Source organism: Protomyctophum parallelum (genome assembly GCF_964188405.1).
Source record: "Protomyctophum parallelum genome assembly, chromosome: 7".
NCBI classification, from domain to species: domain Eukaryota; kingdom Metazoa; phylum Chordata; class Actinopteri; order Myctophiformes; family Myctophidae; genus Protomyctophum; species Protomyctophum parallelum.
The window spans coordinates 4,151,937-4,176,505 of NC_139705.1; the positions used below are offsets into that span (position 1 = coordinate 4,151,937).

General features: G+C 42.9%; 1 protein-coding gene across 1 annotated transcript in view; it reads right to left on the reverse strand.

The window, feature by feature from the left end:
* Positions 1-20,127, reverse strand: part of LOC310861390 (uncharacterized protein) — a 52,996-nt gene extending 32,869 nt beyond the window's left edge. The window contains exons 1-5 of the mRNA XM_083768811.1: positions 20,113-20,127; positions 19,221-19,334; positions 6,018-6,131; positions 4,284-4,397; positions 2,789-2,902 (exon numbers count right to left, since the gene is read on the reverse strand). Of these exons, the coding sequence (XP_083624937.1) occupies positions 2,789-2,902; positions 4,284-4,397; positions 6,018-6,131; positions 19,221-19,294 (416 nt within the window). The 5' untranslated portion in view covers positions 19,295-19,334; positions 20,113-20,127. The remainder of the gene's footprint in view (positions 1-2,788; positions 2,903-4,283; positions 4,398-6,017; positions 6,132-19,220; positions 19,335-20,112) is intronic.
* Positions 20,128-24,569: the final 4,442 nt, after the last annotated feature.

Below are 24,569 nucleotides of genomic sequence, written 5' to 3' on the forward strand. Positions count from 1 at the left end.
TTGGCCATTAGGTTGAACATGCCCATTGCCCATGCAGAAGAGTGGGCACATGGGCACCTCCGTGTTAAATATCCTTATTGGCCATTAGGTTGAACATGCCCATGCAGAAGGTAAGGGGTGTGTCTCATTTCTGGTTCATATAGCCAAATGATAATAACGATATGGAAAAATGCACTATAGGTTAATTCATTATAATAATTTCCTATAGAATGTGTGTGAGTGAGAAATATTCCATGTTATGTGCTTAATTTAAGGCATTTATGCTTCAGCAAAGAAAACCTTTGCTAGCCTTGGTGATAAGGTCATACAAAGAAAAAGTTGGTGCTACCTAAGTTGTGGTGGCGCTACCAACTGAAAAGGTAGGTGGCACCAGTGCTACCTGTGAAAAAGTTAGTCTGGAGCCCTGATTGTAACAGATATCTCCTTAAAGGCCCAATGTCACGCCCCTCGGGAGATAAGAACGGCTATCAAACAATGCTATCATGATGATGACGTCATAGTGCCGATAGGTCCAGGTTAGTTACAATGACATTGAGTTGACGTGTTTTTTGTTTTAGGGTAACTGTTGCATAATCGCAATTTCGCACTCGAGTCGCATGCCCCGGCCATCTAGCTCTCTCTCTCTCGCCCGCTGACATGGCCTCAACCTCAACCTCAAGAACATGTGAGGGTACCTACCCTAGGGGACACAGGGAGAACATGTGAGGGTACCTACCCTAGGGACACGGGGAAAACATGTGAGGGTACCTACCCTAGGGGACCCGGGGAGAACATGTGAGGGTACCTACCCTAGGGACACGGGGAGAACATGTGAGGGTACCTACCCTAGGGGACCCGGGGAGAACATGTGAGGGTACCTACCCTAGGGGACCCAGGGAGAACATGTGAGGGTACCTACCCTAGGGGACACGGGGAGAACATGTGGGGGTACCTACCCTAGGGGACACGGGGAGAACATGTGAGGGTACCTACCCTAGGGGACACGGGGAGAACATGTGAGGGTACCTACCCTAGGGACACGGGGAGAACATGTGAGGGTACCTACCCTAGGGGACACGGGGAGAACATGTGAGGGTACCTACCCTAGGGGACACCGGGAGAACATGTGAGGGTACCTACTCTATACACCGGGAGAACATGTGAGGGTACCTACTCTAGGGGACACCGGGAGAACATGTGAGGGTACCTACCCCAGGTGACACAGGGAGAACATGTGAGGGTACCTACCCTAGGGGACACTGGGAGAACATGTGGGGGTACCAACCCTAGGGGACACGGGGAGAACATGTGAGGGTACTATACCCTAGGGGAAACGGGATTACGTCATCATTGAGAGCTAGTTATACATATACTATGTATATGTATATGTAATTTGTAAGTTGATTAGTGGTATACTGTGGTTACTTTGCGCCTTATGCACCGTCCCAGCCGTCCCGCCAATTTTGATGCGTATGCACCTTCCCAGCAAATTGTGCCTGATACGGCAGTGGTGCCAGATTACATACATCTGTATAACTAGCTCTCAATGATGACGTAATAAAGATGTGGATTAAAGGACCCAATGCCAGAGTGTAATTGGTTTTCGATGGTGACGTAATGACGATATGTTTTAGTGTTGGGAGGATTAAAGGTAATGCTCCTGTGTATACATGTATGTAATCTGGCACCACTGCCGTATCAGGCACAATTTGCTGGGACGGTGCATATGCATCAAAATTGGTGGGACGGCTGGGACGGTGCATACGAGTCCCGGGCGAAACTAGTACTTGCGCGCTCTGCTTGCGCAAGTAATTAGCATAACAGTAGCTTGTATTCCATGTAGTACAAACGGTGCAATGGAATGATTTGCCCAAGGAGATAAAGACCTGCCTCTCTAAACACTTAAAACTTAGGTCAGGATTGAGAAGGCGTTTTTAGAATCCTGAATGGGTCTGTTGAGTTGAGCAATTGTAACAGTTATCTCCTACCCTCACATTCCGACCAGGATTTCTGCATGTTTTTGTGAGGGTACCTACCCTAGGGGACACGAGAGAACATGTGAGGGTACCTACCCTAGGGGACACGGGGAGAACATGTGAGGGTAGGGTACCTACCCTAGGGGACACGGAACACTACCGACTGTGCCACTGTCCCCCCTCTTGGTATTATTTTTGCTAAAGATTTTAAACTTAATAAACAAATCAGCTCCATCATTAAAACTCTCTTTTTCCAAATTCCAATCATCACCACGGTCAAATCCTACCTCCCCCTAAAAACATCTGGAGATGGTTATCCATGCTTTGATTTCATCAAGAATAGATTATTGCAACTCTTTGTATATTGGCATCGACCAGGCATTACTCAGGCGTTTACAGCTAGTGCAGAACACAGCTGTCCGCCATCTCACCGTCAGTATAAAATATGTTGTAGTGTATTGCATAAGGAGAAGAGACTGGAGCAGCACGGACATTTAGAGCCTTTTATTTAGGTGCTGAGTATACAAACGACTAACGTTGCGGTCTTCATCAGAGTCATGACTCTGATGAAGACCGCAAGTTCGAAACGTTAGTCGTTTGTATACTCAGCACCTAAATAAAAGGCTCTAAATGTCCGTGCTGCTCCAGTCTCTTCTCCTTATGCAACTCATGATGTCCTTGCACCTGTGAAGCACCGGATCAGCCGTTTCAGGCTTGAGGCGCGTTGGTAGACTCCCTTTATGTTATAGTGTATATTGTATAGTGTTATAGTGTATATCGTATAGTGTTACAGTGTTATAGTGTTGTATATATTTATAGGAGGGTTGACATACTGTGAATCAGGAGGTCCAGGTTCGTTACTGAAGTCAGGAGGATTTCCTCTAGACCTGTCACTCTTCACAGACAGAAGGCTGGGAGTTGGAGACTCTGCTCTGTGGTGGACACTTCTGGAATCATACAAACAGAAATAACAATACATAAACAACAGAAACAGTGAATAATACTACTAGAAAACATACTAAGTAAATAACAGACAGTAATTAGCATAACAGTAGCTTGTATTCCATGTAGTACAAACGGTGCAATGGAATGATTTGCCCAATGAGATAAAGACAAGTGCCTCTCTAAACACTTAAAATTTAGGTCAGGATTGAGAAGGCGTTTTTAGAATCCTGAATGGGTCTGTTGAATTAAACAATTGTAACAGTTATCTCCTTAACAAATTCCGACCAGGATTACTGCATGTTTTTGTGAGGGTACCTGCCCTAGGGGACACGGGTAAAACACGTGAGGGTACCTACCCTAGGGGACACGGGGAGAACACGTGAGGGTACCTACCCTAGGGGACACGGGGAGAACATGTGAGGGTACGTACCCTAGGGGACATGGGGAGAACATGTGAGGGTACCTACCCTGGGGGACACGGGGAGAACATGTGAGGGTACCTACCCTAGGGGACACAGGGAGAACATGTGAGGTTACCTACCCTAGAGGACACGGGGAGAACATGTGAGGGTACCTACCCTAGGGGAAACGGGGAGAACATACAAACTCCACACAGAAAGGCCCTTTCGCCAACCCCCCCTCAGGTATGGGCATTGATGACGCAGAGGAGAGAACACGCCCCCAGCGCCCACAGCAGGAATCGAACCCAGGATCTTCTAGCTGTGCCGACAACACTACCGACTGTGCCACTGTCCCCCCTCTTGGTTTTATTTTTGATAAAGATTTTAAACGTAATAAACAATTCAGCTCCGTCATTAAAACTCTCTTTTTCCAATCATCGCCACGGTCAAATCCTACCTCCCCCTAAAAACAGCTGGAGATGGTTATTCCATGCTTTGATTTCATCAAGAATAGATTATTGCAACTCTTTGTATATTGGCATCGACCAGGCATTACTCAGGCGTTTACAGCTAGTGCAGAACACAGCTGCCCGCCATCTCAGCGTCAGTATAAAATATGTTATTGTGTATTGCATAAGGAGAAGAGACTGGAGCAGCACGGACATTTAGAGCCTTTTATTTAGGTGCTGAGTATACAAACGACTAACGTTGCGGTCTTCATCAGAGTCATGACTCTGATGAAGACCGCAAGTTCGAAACGTTAGTCGTTTGCATACTCAGCACCTAAATAAAAGGCTCTAAATGTCTGTGCTGCTCCAGTCTCTTCTCCTTATGCAACTCATGATGTCCTTGCACCTGTGAAGCACCGGATCAGCCGTTTCAGGCTTGAGGCGCGTTGGTAGACTCCCTTTGTGTTATAGTGTATATTATATAGTGTTACAGTGTTATAGTGTTGTATATATTTATAGGAGGGTTGACATACTGTGAATCAGGAGGTCCAGGTTCGTTACTGAAGTCAGGAGGATTTCCTCTAGACCTGTCACTCTTCACAGACAGAAGGCTGGGAGTTGGAGACTCTGCTCTGTGGTGGACACTTCTGGAATCATACAAACAGAAATAACAATACATAAACAACAGAGACAGTGAATAATACTACTAGGAATAATAATAAGTAAATAACAGACAGTAATTAGCATAACAGTAGCTTGTATTCCATGTAGTACAAACGGTGCAATGGAATGATTTGCCCAAGGAGATAAAGACAACACACTTAAAACACTTAAAACTTAGGTCAGGATTGAGAAGCCGTTTTTAGAATCCTCATGGGTCTGTTGAATTGAGCAATTTTAACAGTTATCTCCTTAACACATTCCGACCAGGATTACTGCATGTTTTTGTGAGGCTACAAGGTTCTTTATTATTTGTCTCCCGAGGAAGAAATTTGTCTTAGACAAAGGGTCCGCATGCAAGCGTAGCCCTTATGCGCATGTGGCCGCAGTGCAGCGCCAAATACATCTTTCTTGCATCATAGAAAAAGAAAAAGAAAACATAGAGGGGGGTAAGAAGTCATCACATCACATTTCAAGTAAGATGATAATACTCGGCTGTGCAGGCACGTTTCTGGGTGGGGGTGGCGGGGGCTTGGGCCAGGCACAAAAAAGCTCTCTTCCTACGCAAGCCATCGAAGGGCCATCTCCCCGTGTACCCATAGGGGACACGGGGAGAACATGTGAGGGTACCCTAGGGGACACGGGGAGAACATGTGAGGGTACCTACCCTAGGGGACACCGGGAGAACATGTAAGGGTACTATACCCTAGGGGACACGGGGAGAACATGTGAGAGTACCAACCCTAGGGGACACGGGGAGAACATGTGAGGGTACTATACCCTAGGGGAAACGGGGAGAACATACAAACTCCACACAGAAAGGCCCCTTCGCCAACCCCGACTCGGGTATGGGCATTGATGACGCAGAGGAGAGAACACGCCCCCAGCGCCCACAGCGGGAATCGAACCCAGGATCTTCTAGCTGTGAGGCGACAACACTACCGACTGTGCCACTGTCCCACCTCTTGGTTTTATTTTTGATAAAGATTTTAAACTTAATAAACAAATCAGCTCCGTCGTTAAAACTCTCTTCTTCCAAATTCCAATCATCGCCACGGTCAAATCCTACCTTCCCCTAAAAACAGCTGGAGATGGTTATCCATGCTTTGATTTCATCAAGAATAGATTATTGCAACTCTTTGTATATTGGCATCGACCAGGCATCACTCAGGCGTTTACAGCTTGTGCAGAACACAGCTGCCCGCCATCTCACCGTCAGTATAAAATATGTTATAGTGTATTGCATAAGGAGAAGAGACTGGAGCAGCACGGACATTTAGAGCCTTTTATTTAGGTGCTGAGTATACAAACGACTAACGTTGCGGTCTTCATCAGAGTCATGACTCTGATAAAGACCGCAAGTTCGAAACGTTAGTCGTTTGTATACTCAGCACCTAAATAAAAGGCTCTAAATGTCCGTGCTGCTCCAGTCTCTTCTCCTTATGCAACTCATGATGTCCTTGCACCTGTGAAGCACCGGATAAGCCGTTTCAGGCTTGAGGCGTGTTGGTAGACTCCCTTTGTGTTATAGTGTATATTGTATAGTGTATATCGTATAGTGTTACAGTGTTATAGTGTTGTATATATTTATAGGAGGGTTGACATACTGTGAATCAGGAGGTCCAGGTTCGTTACTGAAGTCAGGAGGATTTCCTCTAGACTTGTCACTCTTCACAGACAGAAGGCTGGGAGTTGGAGACTCTGCTCTGTGGTGGACACTTCTGGAATCATACAAACAGAAATAACAATACATAAACAACAGAGACAGTGAATAATACTACTAGAAATAATACTAAGTAAATAACAGACAGTAATTAGCATAACAGTAGCTTGTATTCCATGTAGTACAAACGGTGCAATGGAATGATTTGCCCAAGGAGATAAAGACAAGTGCCTCTCTAAACACTTAAAACTTAGGTCAGGATTGAGAAGGCGTTTTTAGAATCCTGAATGGGTCTGTTGAATTGAGCAATTGTAGAGGGTCCTCCTCAGGAGAGCTTTGATGCTTCGGTGTCCGTGAAGAGATGGATGGGAGAGGGAGGGACTGAGAGTCAGGAGACCACATTTTTAATCCTGGCCCCAGGACAATGCATGAGTTAAAAATCACACCCATGTGAACTGAGGTGCTCTTATCATTATATATCATCATATGTCATATTTGGTGGACATTTGATCTAATTTCTTTCATTCTCAATAGCAAATATTGAGACCTGCGGGGACAAGCTGTTTAGCAAAAAAGGGAAGGGAAAATGTTTATGGTGGACTGAATAAATTGGCGTACAAAGTTCATTTTAAGTGCAATGTGTTAAAAAAGAAAAACTAGGCTTTCTCCATGGTCTGAATAAATAAGTTTCATATTTTATTGTTAAGCCTTAACCCGGCATGTGATGAACTCTGCAGTGCTCAGTGCTCAGAAATGCAATGTCTTAATGCCACGGTTAGGTATGCACGTGACTAATGCACTGAAATGGAGATGTTTACAACTGTAAATTGGTCTACTGAGTTATACTGTTTTATTAATACAATGTATTGCGTGATATATATTGTCTGTGCTCCTTACTTTTTGGGTAGGTGCTCCTAATTTGTTGCTAGTGCTACTAACTTTTTAATTTGGGAGCACTGGTGCTACCAAGAAAAGTTAATTTCGAGCCCTGGGTTCACAGACATGCCGGTCTGACAGACAGACAGCAATCACTAGGGCTAATTAGCCCTATAAAAAATAGAAGTCCACATTATGGCATCAGTGCAATTCGGCCAGTCATAGTTTTAAGCCAGATCACCTTAATTAATTATAATATGGGCAAGGGCAACTGTGTAGGGCAGGCTGTAGGCTACTACGTTGATCTCATCATGAGATCAATCAAGTTTGGTGCCAAATGTCCCACGAATCATTTTAATATGACGACGTCATATGAAATGAACCTGCACTTACATCTGATATATCACTCATTCTTGAGATGAGGGACAAAAGTGGAAAAAACATGTCCCACACATAAGAGCCTTATTATTGTTAAAAATAAATTCATTTAATAAAAATAAAAGCACTTGCAAAGTTAAATGTAATACAGTTGTGTATTATTATGCCATTAATTTCATTATAATTGTTTTCATATGCCATCTGAATTAGTTAAAAGCAGGCACTGTACCCAAAAACGCCTGTATTTAGCCTGTCCCCAGCAAGTGGTCATAATTTCAAACTGCTAAAAAAGTGTCTAATACTGTCACAATCACATAAATATACATACTAAATTAAAGTAGATTGTCAACAACATAGCAAACAATATACACAATAATTTTAATTTATATTTTCCATTAGATATCTCATATCAAATGTGTGTCCCACGTCTCCCGTCAACTCCGTCAGGTTTTTTAAAAGTCTTAAATTAATCAGAAAATATTGTCGACAGATTTAGCCTGAAGACTCCTTTTCCAAGTCCCGTTTGTATTTGTTGCAACTGTGGAGCACCTGGTCTGAAAAGCATTCAATTGTTTGATATTTTAAACAAACAATGTTGATATCAGGGTGGTCACAGCTTTTACATGTCAACTCCGTCAGGACATTATTATGATCTTTGTTAAGAATTCCAAAATAATGTTTATTATAAAAGTTTAGGGTTAGGTTTAGCTAACAAATGAAGCAAAAACAAAATGGCTACATTGTACTACAGAGGGTTAAGATGAAAACAAATGACATTTTGTCAACTCCGTCAGACGTCAACTCCGTCAGGTTTTGTGTCTGACGGAGTTGACATGTATCTGACGGAGTTGACAAAAGTGTTCCTAAAACAATAAAATTATAGTTTTTGAATAATGGGACGTATTCTAATTTGGCACACAGTTAGAGCATGCCTTAAGGAACATTTTTGGCTATAGGGCCATCACAGATTTGTCTCGTGGTGACCATGGCAGCCATTTTCCAAAATTGCCGCCACCTGATGTTATTTTACAATAACTCAAGTTCTACACCACCTAGGATCTTGATTCTGGTGACTAAGACTACATTTTCAAGGATGAGGGATACATTGGTACTATTTAGATTTGTCCTGTGACCATGGCAGCCATTGTTTTTCAAAATGGCCGCCACCTGCTGTTATTTTACAATAACTCAAGTTTTAGACCACATAGGATCTTGATTCTGCCGACTAATAATACATTTTAAAAGATGAGGAATACAGTGGTACTATTTAGATTTGTCCTGTGACCATGGCAGCCATTGTTTTTCAAAGTGACCACCAACCTGCTGTTATTTTACCAATAACTCAAGTTTTAGACCACCAAGGATCTTGATTCTGGCGACTAATCATTACATTTTCAAGGATGAACTTTCTCTGGGAGGGGTCAGGGCTTATTTCAGGTGCAGGTTGAGTTGCTACTGACAGGACATTAAAAGGAGGTGGGCTTTCTGGCCTTTGACTTGTCTCTTTCAGGTACAGACGCACAGTTTGACTTAACTGGCCACTGCAGTGTGGCGTTGTATCTTGGTGGCCTCCTGCCAGTGTTTCTCCATCCTTCTCATGAGCTCTGTGTTCTGGGGCTCTGTTATAGTCAACTTACATTGTCTTGGCTGGAGATTGCTTTCCTGCAGGGTCCAGCCCAGTCTTGTGCAGATGGCTACTGGCCCACCTGGAGGCCCCAACCTCACTTGTTTGGTTGGTGTGATTAGGTGGGGTGGTCTTCCCCAATCAGGATGAAGGGTTTGACCCTTTCAAACGGCAGTCTGGCCAAGTGTCTGTATTTAGTTGTGAGGCTAGATACAGGATACGATTGCTCACCCAGACCCAGGTGACTTGAGGTGAAGGCTCCTTTGATTTGGTAACATTGCTTTGGTTGACATGCTGGGGACACAGAACGACACTGATGCCTTCAGTGTCTGCACATCCTGCCTGATAGTCCTGAAGGCAGATCTTCTGTCTTCAGTCTTTCGCTCACTGTTCACTGCTCACTGTTCACCTCAAGCAGGTCTTCAAGGTGTTTGCCTTTGCACAGGCTATATGGCTAGGACTCATGCTTCAACCACTCAGAGAACTCCAACAGGGTGTTGGTTGCTCCTGGGCCGCAGAGCATTGTGCGGCAGAATTCAGCTCTCATCCCTGGTGGCAGCTTGTTGAGGAGTCGTGCAACATGTGAGCCGCATCTAAGTTCTGTATCTCCCTCTGGGCCTAGGGTAGACACTTGCTATTTTCCGTAACACTAATTGGTGGGGCTGTCCAAACTTGTTGTTTAGGTGTCAATCGGGTCTCTGTTTGTGAAGTCGGGTCTAGGTGGTCTAGAAGATGAGTTATTTAGTCAGGGGATATTAATACAATCTGGTAATAAATTCCTTATCAAGAATTTTCTTCACCAATGTGTTTGGAAGGGTGTCTACTAACATATCCCACATTGCTTTATATTCAACCACCCTAGGGGACCTTTTGACAGCTGCTGAAAGTTGGGGTACCATCAACAACCTATATAAGGCAAAATGTTCATTATGCTTTAAGTAGCATGTGACATGTCAAACTAGGGAGTTTTCATGATTCTGAATGCATTCCAAGCATTAGCTATGCACGAAGAACACTCCTTGGGCTGAAAACGGCCATAGCCATCATCACAAAATGAGGTCAGCACATTTGGGCAAGTGGATATATGGCCGAATTTAGCCCAAGGGGTTTGACCCCTAGTTTGGCCATAGACTCCCTAGTTTTGCCATAGCCACTTGGTATGGTACCCAACTTTCAGCAGCTGTCAAAAATGCCTCTAGGGTGGTTCAATAGAAACCAATGTGGGATATGTTAGTAGACACCTTTACAAACACATTGGTGAAAAAATTCTTGGTAAGAAATGTATTCACAGATTTGACATTATTCTGATAATAGGCCTATTCCCTGACTAAATTGGTAAAATAATAGCAGGTCCACCATTTTTTTAAATGGCTGCCATTGTCACGGGATAAATCTAAATAGATAAAACTGTATTCCTCCTCATTGAAAATGTAGGATTAGTCATCAGAATCAAGATCCTAGGTGGTGTAGAACTTGAGTTATTGTAAGATAACAGCAGGTGGCTGCCATTTTGAAAATGGCTGCCATGGTCACAGGGCCAATATAAATAGTACCACTGTATTCCTCATCCTTGAAAATGTTGGATTAGTCACCAGAATCAAGATCCTAGGTGATCTAGAACCTAAATCAGTTAAACTTGTCAACTCCGTCAGATGTTCGTCAACTCCGTCAGATGTTCGTCCCGTGATGTTTTTGTTAATTTCCAAAGAAATAGAAAATGTGATGTTAAATATTTTGTGCATATGTATTGAAACACCAACTGAAATGATACGTAATGATGATTTTTTTTTTTTTTTACATGGTTTTCATGTTATAATATTGAAAATAGAGGTTGAAATGACGGATTTGAGAAATTGGATATTTCATAATAGTGTGATATTGGAAGAAAACAATATTAAAATAATTGTATTACTTAACTTGATTACTGAAAGCCATTATAAGAGAACTGAGGACTTTATATTATTGTTGAAATTATCAAATTCAATTAAAAGGTATTTTAGTGTGTCTGACGGAGTTGACATGAATCGGGTATTAAGTGCATAAATGTCCCATTTTAGAAAGAAATGTTATGCGAAAAACCTGTTCCTTCTCAATATTGGTAGTTGAGACCTGTGTCTACAAATACATCCATTTGATTTGAATGTATCTTAAAAAAAAAAAAAATCCAGTTTGAAAAAAGTTTTGTCCCTTATCTCAAGAATGGGTGATATATATATATATATATATATAGGCCTATAGGTGTCCATAATCAGAACACATCCATTCTGCATTCAGACGGATGACAGTGAGATAAATCTAAAAGACGGACTTCCCTGCATTAATCAATGCAGCTCTGATAAAAAAATCGGATATCTATTTTACCTCTGCAGGCGAATGTGCAATTGTTCAATAGAAATGGCTTTCTCTAGGTCGTCCTCAGACCTTATAGGTATTTGCCAAGTAGGCCTATAGGCTATAGCCTTGAGCTTGAACTTAAATCAATAAATTAACGAGTTGGTTTTGAGAGTAGCCTATACTTTATAACGTCCGTTGACATTGCTGTCAAAATTAACTGTTCTACAAGCTCATGCATCACTTGACGTATTTCGATATTTCCTATTGCCTTATATGGTGTGGAATGGGCGTGGATGTTCAATTTACAATTTAGGCATTTAGCATTTAATCCAGAGCGATTTACATTAGGCAAGAACAAAAAAGCATGGGAATACATCACATAAAAAGCATTTATCATGAAACATGCGTAAGCTAAGAAAGTAACAGTGGAATATCTATATAATGAAAATATACATATAAACTATACATATACTATACTATGCTATACATATGTACTATGACGTGATATGACTACATACAATGCAATTATAGTGCTGTCTACATGCTATAAGTCTGTATCAAATGCTATCTAAGTCTACAGAAATGCTATCTAAGGGGGTAGGGTAAGTGCTATGGGCCATGATGGAGTCTGAAAAGGTGGGTTTTCAGACTACGGCGGAAGATTGGGAGTGATGCTGCAGTTCTGACTGCAATGGGAAGTGCATTCCACAGTTTTGGAGCCAGAAGGGAGAAGAGTTTGGGACGTGTGGAGCGTTGTCCCGGCGTTTTTAGTGAGGGTACTTCCAGCTTCCCTGTGTTGGCTGATCTGAATGCGCGGGAGGGTTTGTAGGGTTCAATCATACTTGCAAGATATGGGGGAGCCATACCTTTGGTTGCTTTGAATGCCAGCATCAGAGTTTTGTATTCTGTGCGGGCAGCGACCGGGAGCCAGTGGAGGGAACGGAGCAGGCGGGAGATATGTGAGAATTTTGGCTGGTTGAAGACCAAGCGAGCTGCGGCATTTTGGATCAGTTGGAGAGGCTTAACACAAAAAATGCTGGAAACGTATCCATACGCTTTATTAATATCGAACGCCGTACGCGCGAAGCGTATGTATACGTTTTATACGTTTTTTTATTGCTTACTGTACATCAACGTCCTATGCTCCAGGACACCGAGGAAAATAACAGCGATCGTCTCCAGGAAGCTCCAATATGTGATCCGGGAGTAAAAAGCCCCTCCCTCCTGAAAAGAGGTCTGTCTGTGGCGAAGACGCTCCCTCCTCCAATGCCTCCATTACACGTATGGGTCTGCACGGCAACGGCATAGACCAACGCAGATGTCAGGGCATCTAAAATGGAGTTACCCATACTCTAGTAGTCTAGTAGTAGTCTAGTGTCTGTGAATACACTCGATTCCCCCTCCCCTCCTGTTTCTACATGGTTTCTCCCGAGGAATCTTTGTGGGGGGAGTCTGAGTCTCTTCTGCCCGGATCGCATTGCAGTTTGAGTTCCCTGGCCCCAGGCCACACTGCGCCTTGTAATCGCCTTGCACCGCTCTCTCATTCTCGGAAAAAGATATAACGCAGTCGTGTCGATTTGCCCTCTGCCAGTATATAAACCAAGAATAATCTTCAACGATCGCCATTTCATAACGTTTTCAACACGCACACGGCACACGCCATGATCAACTAACTGCCTGGCTACGTCTTCAGTCTTCACCAGCCATCGCTATCCGTTGTGTGGATCGCCATCGCGTCTTCACTTTGTTTGTTTGGGCAAGAAGCACGATCAGCGATGGAAAAGAGCTTTATATCCACGGCAGATAAGTAATGACGTATTATCGAAGGACCGCCATGATCAACTTACTGCCTACGTCTTCGTCAGCCAATGCAGCCATCATCGCTATCCGTTGTGTGATTGTGGATGTAGGCTATATCCACGGTATCGAGAGAGACGCCCGGCTGTGATATAGGTCTTATCACTGCAATTATAATGAATAAAAAGGCTACAATCACACAACGGATAGCGATGGCTGCATTGGCTGGTGACAACGTAGCCTCGGTCCCAGGCAGTTAGTTGATCATGGCGGTCCCTCGATAATACGTCATTACTTATCTGCCGTGGATAAAACTCTTTTCCATCGCTGATCTCTGCTTCTTTGCCCAAACAAAGTGAAGATAGCGTTGTCCAACAAAGCAGCCAGTTATTTGATCATCTCTCTCTCCTGTGCTTCTTTCCTCAAACATGTCCAGACATGTCAACCTCAACCACTAAACTCACCGATCCAGTAACGCATCTCACCGTTATACTATCGTTCTGAAGGCAGATATAAAAATAAACATAAATAAATTATTGTCATATACATACTACACACTGAATGAAAGCCCTAATTGTCTACTTTTAGGAGGAAAACAAATACATAATATTGATCCCATGTACAGTTTGTCAGTAGGATATTGAATGCAGTTGTTCAGGTCCAACTATTATTCACAAAATAAGGCCTATAGCGACATGTACATATTATATACCGTATGAAACAGAAGACCCTCTGCTTTCATAAGAAAAAAACTAATACTGTAATAATAATAAAAATCACACCCCTGTGAAGTGAGCATTTCCTCATGAAGTTATCATAGCGAGTTATAAAGGTTTAAAGTCACAGAGATTGACAGGCAGATATAAACATAAATAAATTATTATCATATACATACTACACACTGAATGAAAGCCCTGAATGTCTACTTTTAGGAGGAAAACAAATATACAAATATATACAAATATAGTTTGTCAGTAATTGGCTATTGAATGCAGCTTGCGCCCACCAGAGAGGATTTCAGAAAATGCATGGACCAGAAGAACTATTATTCACAAAATAAGGCCTATAGCGAAATGTACATACTATATACCGTATGAAACAGAAGACTCTCTGCTTTCATAAGAAAAATACTTCTACTGTAATAATAATGAAAATCACACCCCTGTGAAGTGAGCAGTGCAATGTTGCGCAACATTGCACTGCTCACTTCACAGGGGTGTGATTATAGGCTATAGGCCTTATTTTGTGAATAATAGTTCTTCTGGTCCATGCATTTTCTGAAATCCTCTCTGGTGGGCGCAAGCTGCATTCAATAGCCAATTACTGACAAACTATACATGGGACCATGTGTATTTGTTTTCCTCCTAAAAGTAGACATTCAGGGCTTTCATTCAGTGTGTAGTATGTATATGATATTATTTGTGTTCATTTTTATATCTGTCTGTCAATGTCTGTCAACTTCAACCTTCCATATCTCTGCTGTTTTTTCAAGCGAGCAGCGTGCCTTCAAAAGCAGGTTTTAGAAAAAGGTCAATATCTCCAGAATGGAAGATGGTAGAATCATAATTTTTTTTTTTAATTGAAGTGGACATGTTTGGCCTACTTTTTATTTATGCGATGTGATTCTCGCTATAAGAGGCCCCTCGCTGTGGGCCCCTAAAAAGTTCAAAAGTCCAATGTTAATCGCTTAGCACCAGCAAGCCTGAGCAAATAGAAAACTCTAGCATACAATGTGTTAAGTGCACATGCTGGTAGGCCAGTAAGGAGGGAGTTACAATAGTCGAGTTTTGACAAGACTGAGGAACGGGTGAGGAACGGTCTAATTTGTCGTATGTTATAGATGTTCCATTAAAAAAGGCGAATCGCTTGGGAAAAATACGGAAAGGGTACACCCGGCGATCCTCACAAATGAAGTGATGATGTGACAGGTGTCAAGATAGGTTCCTTTTTTATTTTCTGTTCCTTTATTTGTTTTGCATTAATATAATATTGTATATCCGTTCAGAGACTTATGATGATCCGTCCTTATTATATATATAACTAAACTTACCACTGTCGATTGGATATATGATCCTATGTGATCCTTGGGATATTTTCTATCCTACGTGAACATCCACGCCCATTCCACACCATATAAGGCAACAGGAAATATCAAAATACGTCATCATAGCCTGCACAGATCAAGTTATACAACAGTGAACCACGATGAGCTTGTAGAGCAGTTAATTTTGACAGGCGGGTCTCTGCACGGACAGATCTTCAAGCAAACAGCGCGAGTTACATGTAGGCCTATATAATTATAAACAAAACTTGCCAACTTGGCACGCATTGCTTCAATCCTTGTAAATAAGTTAATAAATTACGTTAATAAGTTAACTGATGTTACAGTTACTGTTTCACATAATGAGAAAGAAGTTAATTTGTACAGTTCACCACACGACCAAATGCTATATTAAAACTCGCCAATGATAAAAGCCCTTATTGATGAATTGCCATGCACTGCAGGGTTATAAAATCTGATCATTTTCCTTTGGCCTATTTGATTTATTGATTACTGGGGTGATTGATTCCCTGCCCTGCACTGTCTGATTTGGAAACACAGGACACATTTAATCCACCGGACCATGCGGTTTTGGCTCTTTTTTTCTTTATTTCTTTTCTTGTGGGATTAATCCGTTTTTGGACTATATTTCATCCGATCCAACATCAAGCCTGATCAAGGTAAGAGTTGGATATATTCTGTGTGCCACTGGGGCGTCCGCATGTGACCAATATACATTATTATAAAAAAGGCCTACTGCAGTCATTACTATATTACTACACTAAACAACGTGAGATTTGTACAATGCAGATATAAGTGCATGTTCTTATTATAGCCTAATTGTGAGTTTGTTTCTTAACATGCAGCCGATCCACAAGCTCACAACGCGTTGCACTGCGAGTAGGCTAGAAGGCTGCTGAGATCGTGAGCCGCATATATATATCCTAATAAATAAATAAAAAGGCTCAGGCTTGCGGGGGCAGTTTCTGTATGGGACTCTAGGCTAACTTCATTGACCAATGCCTCTAGAATGTATGCATATACAGTAGGCATACTGTATAATGCATGACAGATATATAAGTGATACTTGGCTTTTGTATAGGCTATCGTTTTTTATGTGCTGACCAATGTTGGGGACACATGCCTACATATTTTATCTGAGATTTGGGAACTTTTTATTGATTCAGCATGAAGACTAAAGCCTTCTGAATAAATATACGCAGGCCGTATGCCCTTTACACCACACTGGAGCTGACGCGGATATCAGCAGAGTTTCCGTCCAACCAACGTCACCGTCAAGTTCACAGAGATGGCCATGAGTTCCCACGAAATGTGGGAATCCACGTAAATGCCTGTCCGCTCACGCTCCGCTCACGATATTAGCATGAACGCTGTTGTGAATGAGGACCAGTGTGTATATTGTATAGTGTTATACGTCCTCATTCACAAAGGCGTTTACGCTCATAACGTTACGTAACGTGAGCTTAACGTGAGCGGACAGGCATTTACGTGGATTCCCACATTAATTTGGAATTCATGAATATCTCCGTGAACTTGACGGTGACGTTGGTTGGTCGGAAACTCTGCAAATTGCTCCGCCACCTCTCACTATGGCGTAGAAGGCATGCGCTTGTGTATATTTATTCAGAAGGCTTTAGTCTTCAAGCTTAATCAATAAATGGTTCCCAAATCTCAGATAAAATAATAGGCATGTGTCCCCAACATTGGTCAGCACATAAAAAAATGATAGCCTATATATAAAAGCCGAGTGCACTTGTATGCACTTGTAGGCTATGCCTAAATGCATGCATTCTAGAGGCAGGTTAGCCTAGAGTCCCATACAGAAACTGCCCCTGCAAGCCTGACACCTTTTTCTTTATTTATTAGGATATTTCTAGCATGCGCGATTGCGCTGCTCAATTGACAGCTTTCTACTCGCAGTGCAACACGTTGTGAGCTTGTAGATCGGCTCTCGCTGACTCGCGCTGCATGTTAAAAAACAAACTCACAATTATAATAAGAACATGCTTATCTGCATTCTGCACTGTACGGATCCAACGTTGTTTAGTGTAGTAATGCCTGCAGTAGGCCTATTTAAATTGTTTTGTTACTTGAGTCAGTCTGACTGTCGGTGAATGTGTGTGTGTGTGTGTGTGTGTGTGTGTGGGGGGGGGGGGGGGGGGGGGGGGGGGGGCGGACAGCAGCATGCTGCCACATTATTGCATCAGCGCGTGCAATTCGGCCAGTCATAGTTTTAAGCCAGCTCACCTTCATTTTAATATGGGCAGCTGTGTAGGGCTTTACATTGATCTCATCATGAGATCAATCAAGTTTGGTGACAAATGTCCCGCAAATAATTTTAATGAGGACATCATGCAATGAACTAGCCCCATATGTGCCATTCTGTAGCTCCGACACACTGGGCCCCTCCCACCGCGTTTCAGAAACGGCGCAAGTTTCCGCAAACATAGAGCACCGAAGTCCTGACGTAACTCGCTCATCCCTTCGATTCCCCTGGTTCGCGGAAGTAATTTCTCTATGGAGAATAACATGGGGTGATCTTAATATCGTCTACTATAAGCGTTGTGGTCCAAAAATAAACAAGCTGTCTCGGCGTTATTGTCAGGGAGGTGTCTCTGTATCGTTTGTGACAGTCAGTCACTCATTATGATACAGTCTGCTTCTAGCGAAAATGTAACTAATTCAGTAGCAGTAACATTAGCGTTTTCTCTCAGTCAGTTAATTCTTCATATCCATATGAGTGAAGCGGCCGGGATGACATGTTTATTTTTCAAACACAGTTCTTATATGAAGCAATCTAAAAATCCTCCTATGGCGATTTCAATGCAACTAAAAAAATACATGAACCTGGGGACTGACGCCCTCTACTGAAAGTGACGTCAGACTTCGGTGCTCTATTGGTTCTTATCCTTATCAGACCTCTAATCCAAAACTTGTAGGGCCGATGCAGGTTTACACTAATTCAAATTTAGGATCGGCCCAGAAAATCCAACTTCCTTTGGTAAGGATAAGAACCAATGTTTGCGGAAACTTGCGCCGTTTCTGAAACGCGGTGGGAGGGGCCCAGTGTGTGACCTCATCTCGGAGCTACAGAATGAGCGTAGGGAGAGGGAACATATGGGGCTAGCAATGAACCTGCACTTAGGCTGACGAAGAGGATCTGACAAAGAGGATATAGGCTACCCGCCGTATATGGTTGAACATTTAAATAGCTATATGCCTACGTGTCCATGATCAGAACAAATCCATTCTCCACATGGCATTCAGACAGATGACAGTGAGATGATATTAATCTATTCCCCGCATGAATCAATGCAGCTCTGATAAAAAAAAGTCTATTTTACTTCTGCAGGCGAGTGTGCAATTGTAAAAAAAATTATAACCCTGCAGTGCATTCATCAGTAAGGGCTTTTATCATTTGCAGAGTTGTAATAAAGCATTTGGTCGTGTGCTGAACAATACAAATTAACTTCTTTCTCATTATGTGAAAGTAACTAACATCAGTTAACTTATTAACGTTCTGACATTTAACAAGGAGTGAAGCAATGCGTGCCAAGTTGGCAAGTTTCGTTTATAATTATATACAACTCGCGCTGTTTGCTTGAAGATCTGTCCGTACAGAGACCCTCCTGTCAAAATTAACTGCTCTACAAGCTCATCGCGGCTGTTGTATATAATTTAAAGTTTGGGAATCCTCTGTGCAGGCTATGATGACTGATTTTGAGATTTCCTGTTGCCTTATATGGTGTAGAATGGGCGTGGATGTTCCAACTAACCAGGCGACACCAGGCGAATCGCTTGGGAAAAATGCGGAAAGGATACACTCAGCGATCCGCACAAATGAAGTGATTACACCATGCAGGTTCCCTGAATAACACGGGAGCAAATCGCAGCTTGATCGGACGGATAAATACGATATCATTACGCATCTGTTTACGCATCAGTTACACTGTGGCGTATTTCTCCTTTGTGAATGAGGAGAGGACCATAGTGTGTATATTGTATAGTGTTATAGTGTGTTATGTGTATATTGTATAGTGTTATAGTGTGTATATTGTACAGGAGGATTCACATACTGTGTGTGTGGAGGTCCAGGTTCATTACTGAAGTCATGAGGAAGTCCTTTAGACGTGTCACTCTTCATAGACATGTAGCTGGGTGTTGGAGACTCTGCTCTGTGGTGCAGACTTCTGGAATCATAACATTGTTTGTGTGAATGACATTGTCAATTATTTTTTTTATTTGTATTATTGTTACATTTCATTTTATTTATACAAGGGTAACATCTTTTAGTTTCCTCTCACAACATTGCAGCGAAAAGAGAACTAAAATTGCAAAAAACATTATATAAATTGTTATGTTGTGGTTTTACTAGGCATGTAAAATACTGTAGTTACAGGGCCTGGCCAAGAGGGGGCACAAGTACACCAGATTATGACTAGGCAGTCAGTAGGAGGCAGAGCCATATAGATTGATCTTAAATCCCTTTATTTTAGTTTTATAGTAATAGTACAACATAAACATTACAGAGACTTTAGTTGTCACTGTACAATACTTACTAAATATACAATACAATAACGGGTGATAGTTTAAACATGGCTTGTTGCATAATGTACACATACTGTACATATTACTGTTTACATACTATACATGCACACAAGCAGCCAGCCTGTACTGAACACCACACTGATTTGTACCACTTCATTCACAAACTGCACACACAGTAACTTACAATCTGTAGATTAACTTTGAACAGGATTGATACAACATTATTAGATATTACAGTATGTCTTGTTTTTGTCATTCATGTAACTTAGCATGAGATCACATAGTTGTTTTATAGTGTTGTGTATATAATGCTGCTGTCTGAAGGAAGCCAAGTTTTACTCTTATGTACCTGTAGTGTACACAATATGGAAGAATAAAGTACAGCATTGAACCTTGAATTGTATAGGAGGATTCACATACGTTGTATCTGGAGGTCCAGGTTGATTATTGAAGTCAGGAGGTTCATGACTAGGGGTGGGTCCTCGAGTGCGCGAGTACCGGGTACCCATTACAATAATTCAATTTCGGTTCTCTCTGGTTCCTGTCAGACCCGTCTAACTTACTCACGTGATTGTTGATTGGGTGACACCCTGCACGCACGCACGCACATAATACAGCTGATTATAATCAGATCATGCTACTCGGAGAGCCAGCAACAGAATGGACCGTGGTAATCGCTCTTGTCGCTCAAAAAAAAAGTAATGGTCGGTTTGGCGCTGTAGAGCCTACAATTTGACGTCATTTGAGGTTCGGGGGGGGGGCGGGTATACCGTCCTAAAGTCGGCTCTTCGGTGCTACTGAAAATTTCTGACGAGCCTAAATCATTTCGGCACTACAGCACCGAAACAGCGGTAAAATAGGAGTATGAATCGGCCCTTAATCTACTGTTGCCCAACGTAGCACTACCGTAAGCCTAACACGGCCCGAAGTTTTCACTAGCTCACCTGCCCAGCTACAAGCTAACCAGGCGCTGCTCTATCTAGCCTCCGCAGTTTCACCGATCTCGGAAGCTAAGCAGGGTTTGGCCTGGTTAGTACATGGATGGGAGACCGCCTGGGATTACCAGGTGCTGTAAGCTTCGTCGCCACAGTTGGAAAACGTGGCTTCTCTACTCTATACTACTCTACTCTATACTCTATTCATCTGTCTTAGTCTTAAATCAAAGTCTTAAAAATAAATAAGCTTTGTGAAAAACAATTGACCTTAAGTTTATACTATTTATTTTTTTACTATATTATCCACAAATGGCTCAACTGAATGAGGAGGAAGAGGATGTTACACTATTTATTCATTACATGTCTTAAATTGACATTGAGCTTTTTTGTTAAACATTTGACCTCTTTTATATCATTTTGGAACCGAAATAGGGAACCGTTAAGAACCGGAATCGATAAGCAGAACCGGAATCGGTACCGGACTCGAAAAAATCCTAACGATACCCATCCCTATTCATGATCTTCATAGACACAGATGGAGACTCTGCTCTGTGGATGTGATGTTTGTCAGCTCCCTCCTCCTCTCTCTCCTCACACCGACTCATCTTTGGTCTTCAGGAAACCTGTCAAGATTACAGTCACAATACACCAGGAAACAGTCAATGCTGGCCTAGTCCAGGCGCATGCCACATAATGCCACATAATAGGCTCTTATTGTCACGTCAGCTCGTCGCTTGTTCGAGTCCCGTTCATGACGACCTTTGCTGCATGTCTCTCCCCTTCTCTCTCTCCCTCTTTCCTGTCTGTCTTCACTGTAACTATCAACAAAGGCACAAAAGCCAAAAACTAATCTTAAAAAAAGAGAGGAAATGTTTGCTGTTTGCAGAATCTCGGCCACTCCCTGACTCACACTGGCTCAAGCCAGCATGGTGGTGTTACGGTGGAATTGGTGACCTGTGGAAATATGTGACAATCGTGTAGACTCTACACGATTGTCACATATTTCCACAGGAAATACACTGTAGACAATCACATAATGTCAGTGTCTGAATGTAAATCGTTGCGTTTTGTTTATTAGCAGAGTTCAATCTGTGGAGTGATGGAGTGGCTGAGATTTAGGTAATTTGGTTCTAGGGTAAGATTTCAGCGTAAGCCAATCAGAGACAGACACAAACGTATGTTTTCTCATGACAGTAAATCTCATTTGAATTGATTTGACATGAGTTGAGTCTTGCCTTCTGGGGAAAGTACTCACTCACGCACGCACGCACGCACACGCGCACTCACGCACAGGCGCTGTCTGTCACTGAGGCATGCATCACCATAGTTGTGAGGTGATGCACAAAAGCTGTCATGTGACAACATTTCACATGGAAACCGGTTGTAACATAACTCCACCGCTGTGTGTGGCTGTGTGTGTGTGTGTGTGTGTGTGTGTGTGTGTGTGTGTGTGTGTGTGTGTGTGTGTGTGTGTGTGTGTGTGTGTGTGTGTGTGTGTGTGTGTGTGTGTGTGTGTGTGTGTGTGTGTGTACACGTACACAGATACAGGGCACTAGGACAGCAAAGCACCTTGATGTGCTTTGACCTTTGTCCTAAAACTTTAAAAAAAATGTAAAAAAAATATGGTCATAAAGGTGATATCACTTTGTATATAATCCTCCCTACTATAGAGTGCACTGACCATATAAGGTGTTCCTTATATGTCCCCAGTTAACCCTCTAACACCCGCATTAATTTCTACTTGCAAAAAATAGATTTCAACCTTACTACTACTTTGTACTACTAGGACTGACACTAAAACATATGTTAAAAAAAATAAAAAACCCCTGGGGTAAAAGAAACTTTAGATCCAGCCTTCATCCAATCCTTGGTGCACGTGCTTTTGGCCTAACGTTGCACGTCCCCCCACTGTAGAGCGTGTGCATGTGCACTGTGCACATCATATTACCTGGGTGGACCAGGTTTTTTTTTCTAAATCACCAAAATCACTGAAGGCTCCTTTAAGCAATGTGAGAAATGAGAGAGAGAGAGGGGAGGGAGGGAGAGAGAGAGAGAGAGAGAGAGAGAGAGACAGAGAGAGAGAGAGAGAGAGAGAGAGAGGGGGGGGGGGAGGGAGAGAGAGAGGGGGAGGAAGGGAGAGAGAGAGAGGGGGGGAGGGAGAGAGAGAGGGGGAGGGAGGGAGAGAGAGAGAGAGAGAGGGGGAGGAGGGAGAGAGAGAGGGGGGAGGGAGAGAGAGAGAGAGAGAGAGGGGGGGGGGGGTGGAGAGAGAGGGGGGGGGAGGAAGGGAGAGAGAGAGGGGGAGGGAGAGAGAGGGGGGGAGGGAGAGAGAGAGAGAGAGAGAGAGGGGGGAGAGAGGGGGGGAGGAAGGTAGAGAGAGAGAGAGGAGAGAGGGGGGAGGAAGGGAGAGAGAGAGAGGGGGGGAGAGAGGGGGGGAGGAAGGGAGAGAGAGAGGGGGGGCGGGAGAGAGGGGGGGAGGGGGAGAGAGAGAGAGAGGGGGGCCGGTGGGGAGAGAGAGGGGGGGGAGGAAGGGAGAGAGAGAGAGAGTGGGGGCGGGAGAGGGGGGGGAGGGGGAGAGAGAGAGAGAGGGGCCGGTGGGGAGAGAGAGGGGGGAGGGGGAGAGCCCCCCAGAGTTGTTTATCATTACGATTGGGTGTGTCTGGAACCCTATGGCTACGTGAAAACGAGTGAACTTTTGACATTTTTGACAAACGTGGTGTCTATTTTAAACACATTGAAATGCTCTGATGTATGATTACATCTATCTAGAACACTCTAATATACACCTTCCTATTGATACAGATAGGAGTATTAAAAAATGAATGCACAACATCTCTGTACGTGCATACAGGTCCATCTAGTAGACGTATCTCGAAAATCGACCAACTTTAAACTCGGCATGTGCGCATGTCCAATGTCGAGTTGATTGGATAGGTAGTTGTCCAGAACCACCTACAGTATGTACGCCCAATCGCCCATACATAGGTGTTGGCGTAACAGTATAGTCTAGTATAGTATAGTATAGTATAGTATAGTATAGTATAGTATAGTATAGTATAGTAATAGTATAGATCTAGTCTAATGACTTCATTAGAGCTATGGGACTGTTGTCTTCCTGCGCTCGCATGAAATGCAGACCAGCCTCTCCTCTGTTGCGGAAATATAAATATGTTTTACCTATACTCACCAATACAAAGGTGGCTTGTGTTATTAGAAAGCCTACTTTCCACTCTGAGCTCCCCACCACATGTATAAAATCGTCACTCACCGATGGTGAGTGACTACATTGGCCCCTTTCAGTTTGCATACCAGGTGGACATTGGGTTTGATGTTTGATGATGTCATCTATTCTACATGCTAAACAAGGCATTCATACACCTTGACACCCTGGGGCGAATTCAGAAACGGGTCTCATGGTCGCAGCTTACATCGAGATGAACCTGTTTAGTTTATTCTCCAGCAGTAGTGGCAACATTCCAAAAAACAAAACAAACGGAATGTCAAAATATCCACCGCGGGGTCTGAGACCAGAGCCATTGAGTCATTTAAATGCTACTTTAAATGCTTAGTATGACCTTTCACTGCTTCGTCTCAACCATTACTCAATGGCTCTGGTCTCTGGATATTTTGACATTCCGTTTTTTGTTTTTTTTTTGGAATGTTGCCATTGCTGTTCGAGCAGCCATAAACTAAACAGGTTCATCTCAATGTTCTGGGCATCTTTGTAATGTTAGTGTTAGTAAAAAGCAGGTAAAAGAGTAACGTTTGACTTGAGGCAGAATGACATCAGTCACTCTACCGTTCACTGTAGTAGAAGAGGTGCGCCTGGTGAGGGTTTAAACCCTGCAGCTATGTCGAGTCCGCCTACAGGAAATACGTAAGCTGCGACCATGAGACTCGTTTCTGACTACTCTGATGCACTGATGATGTGTTCTTCTCGAATGC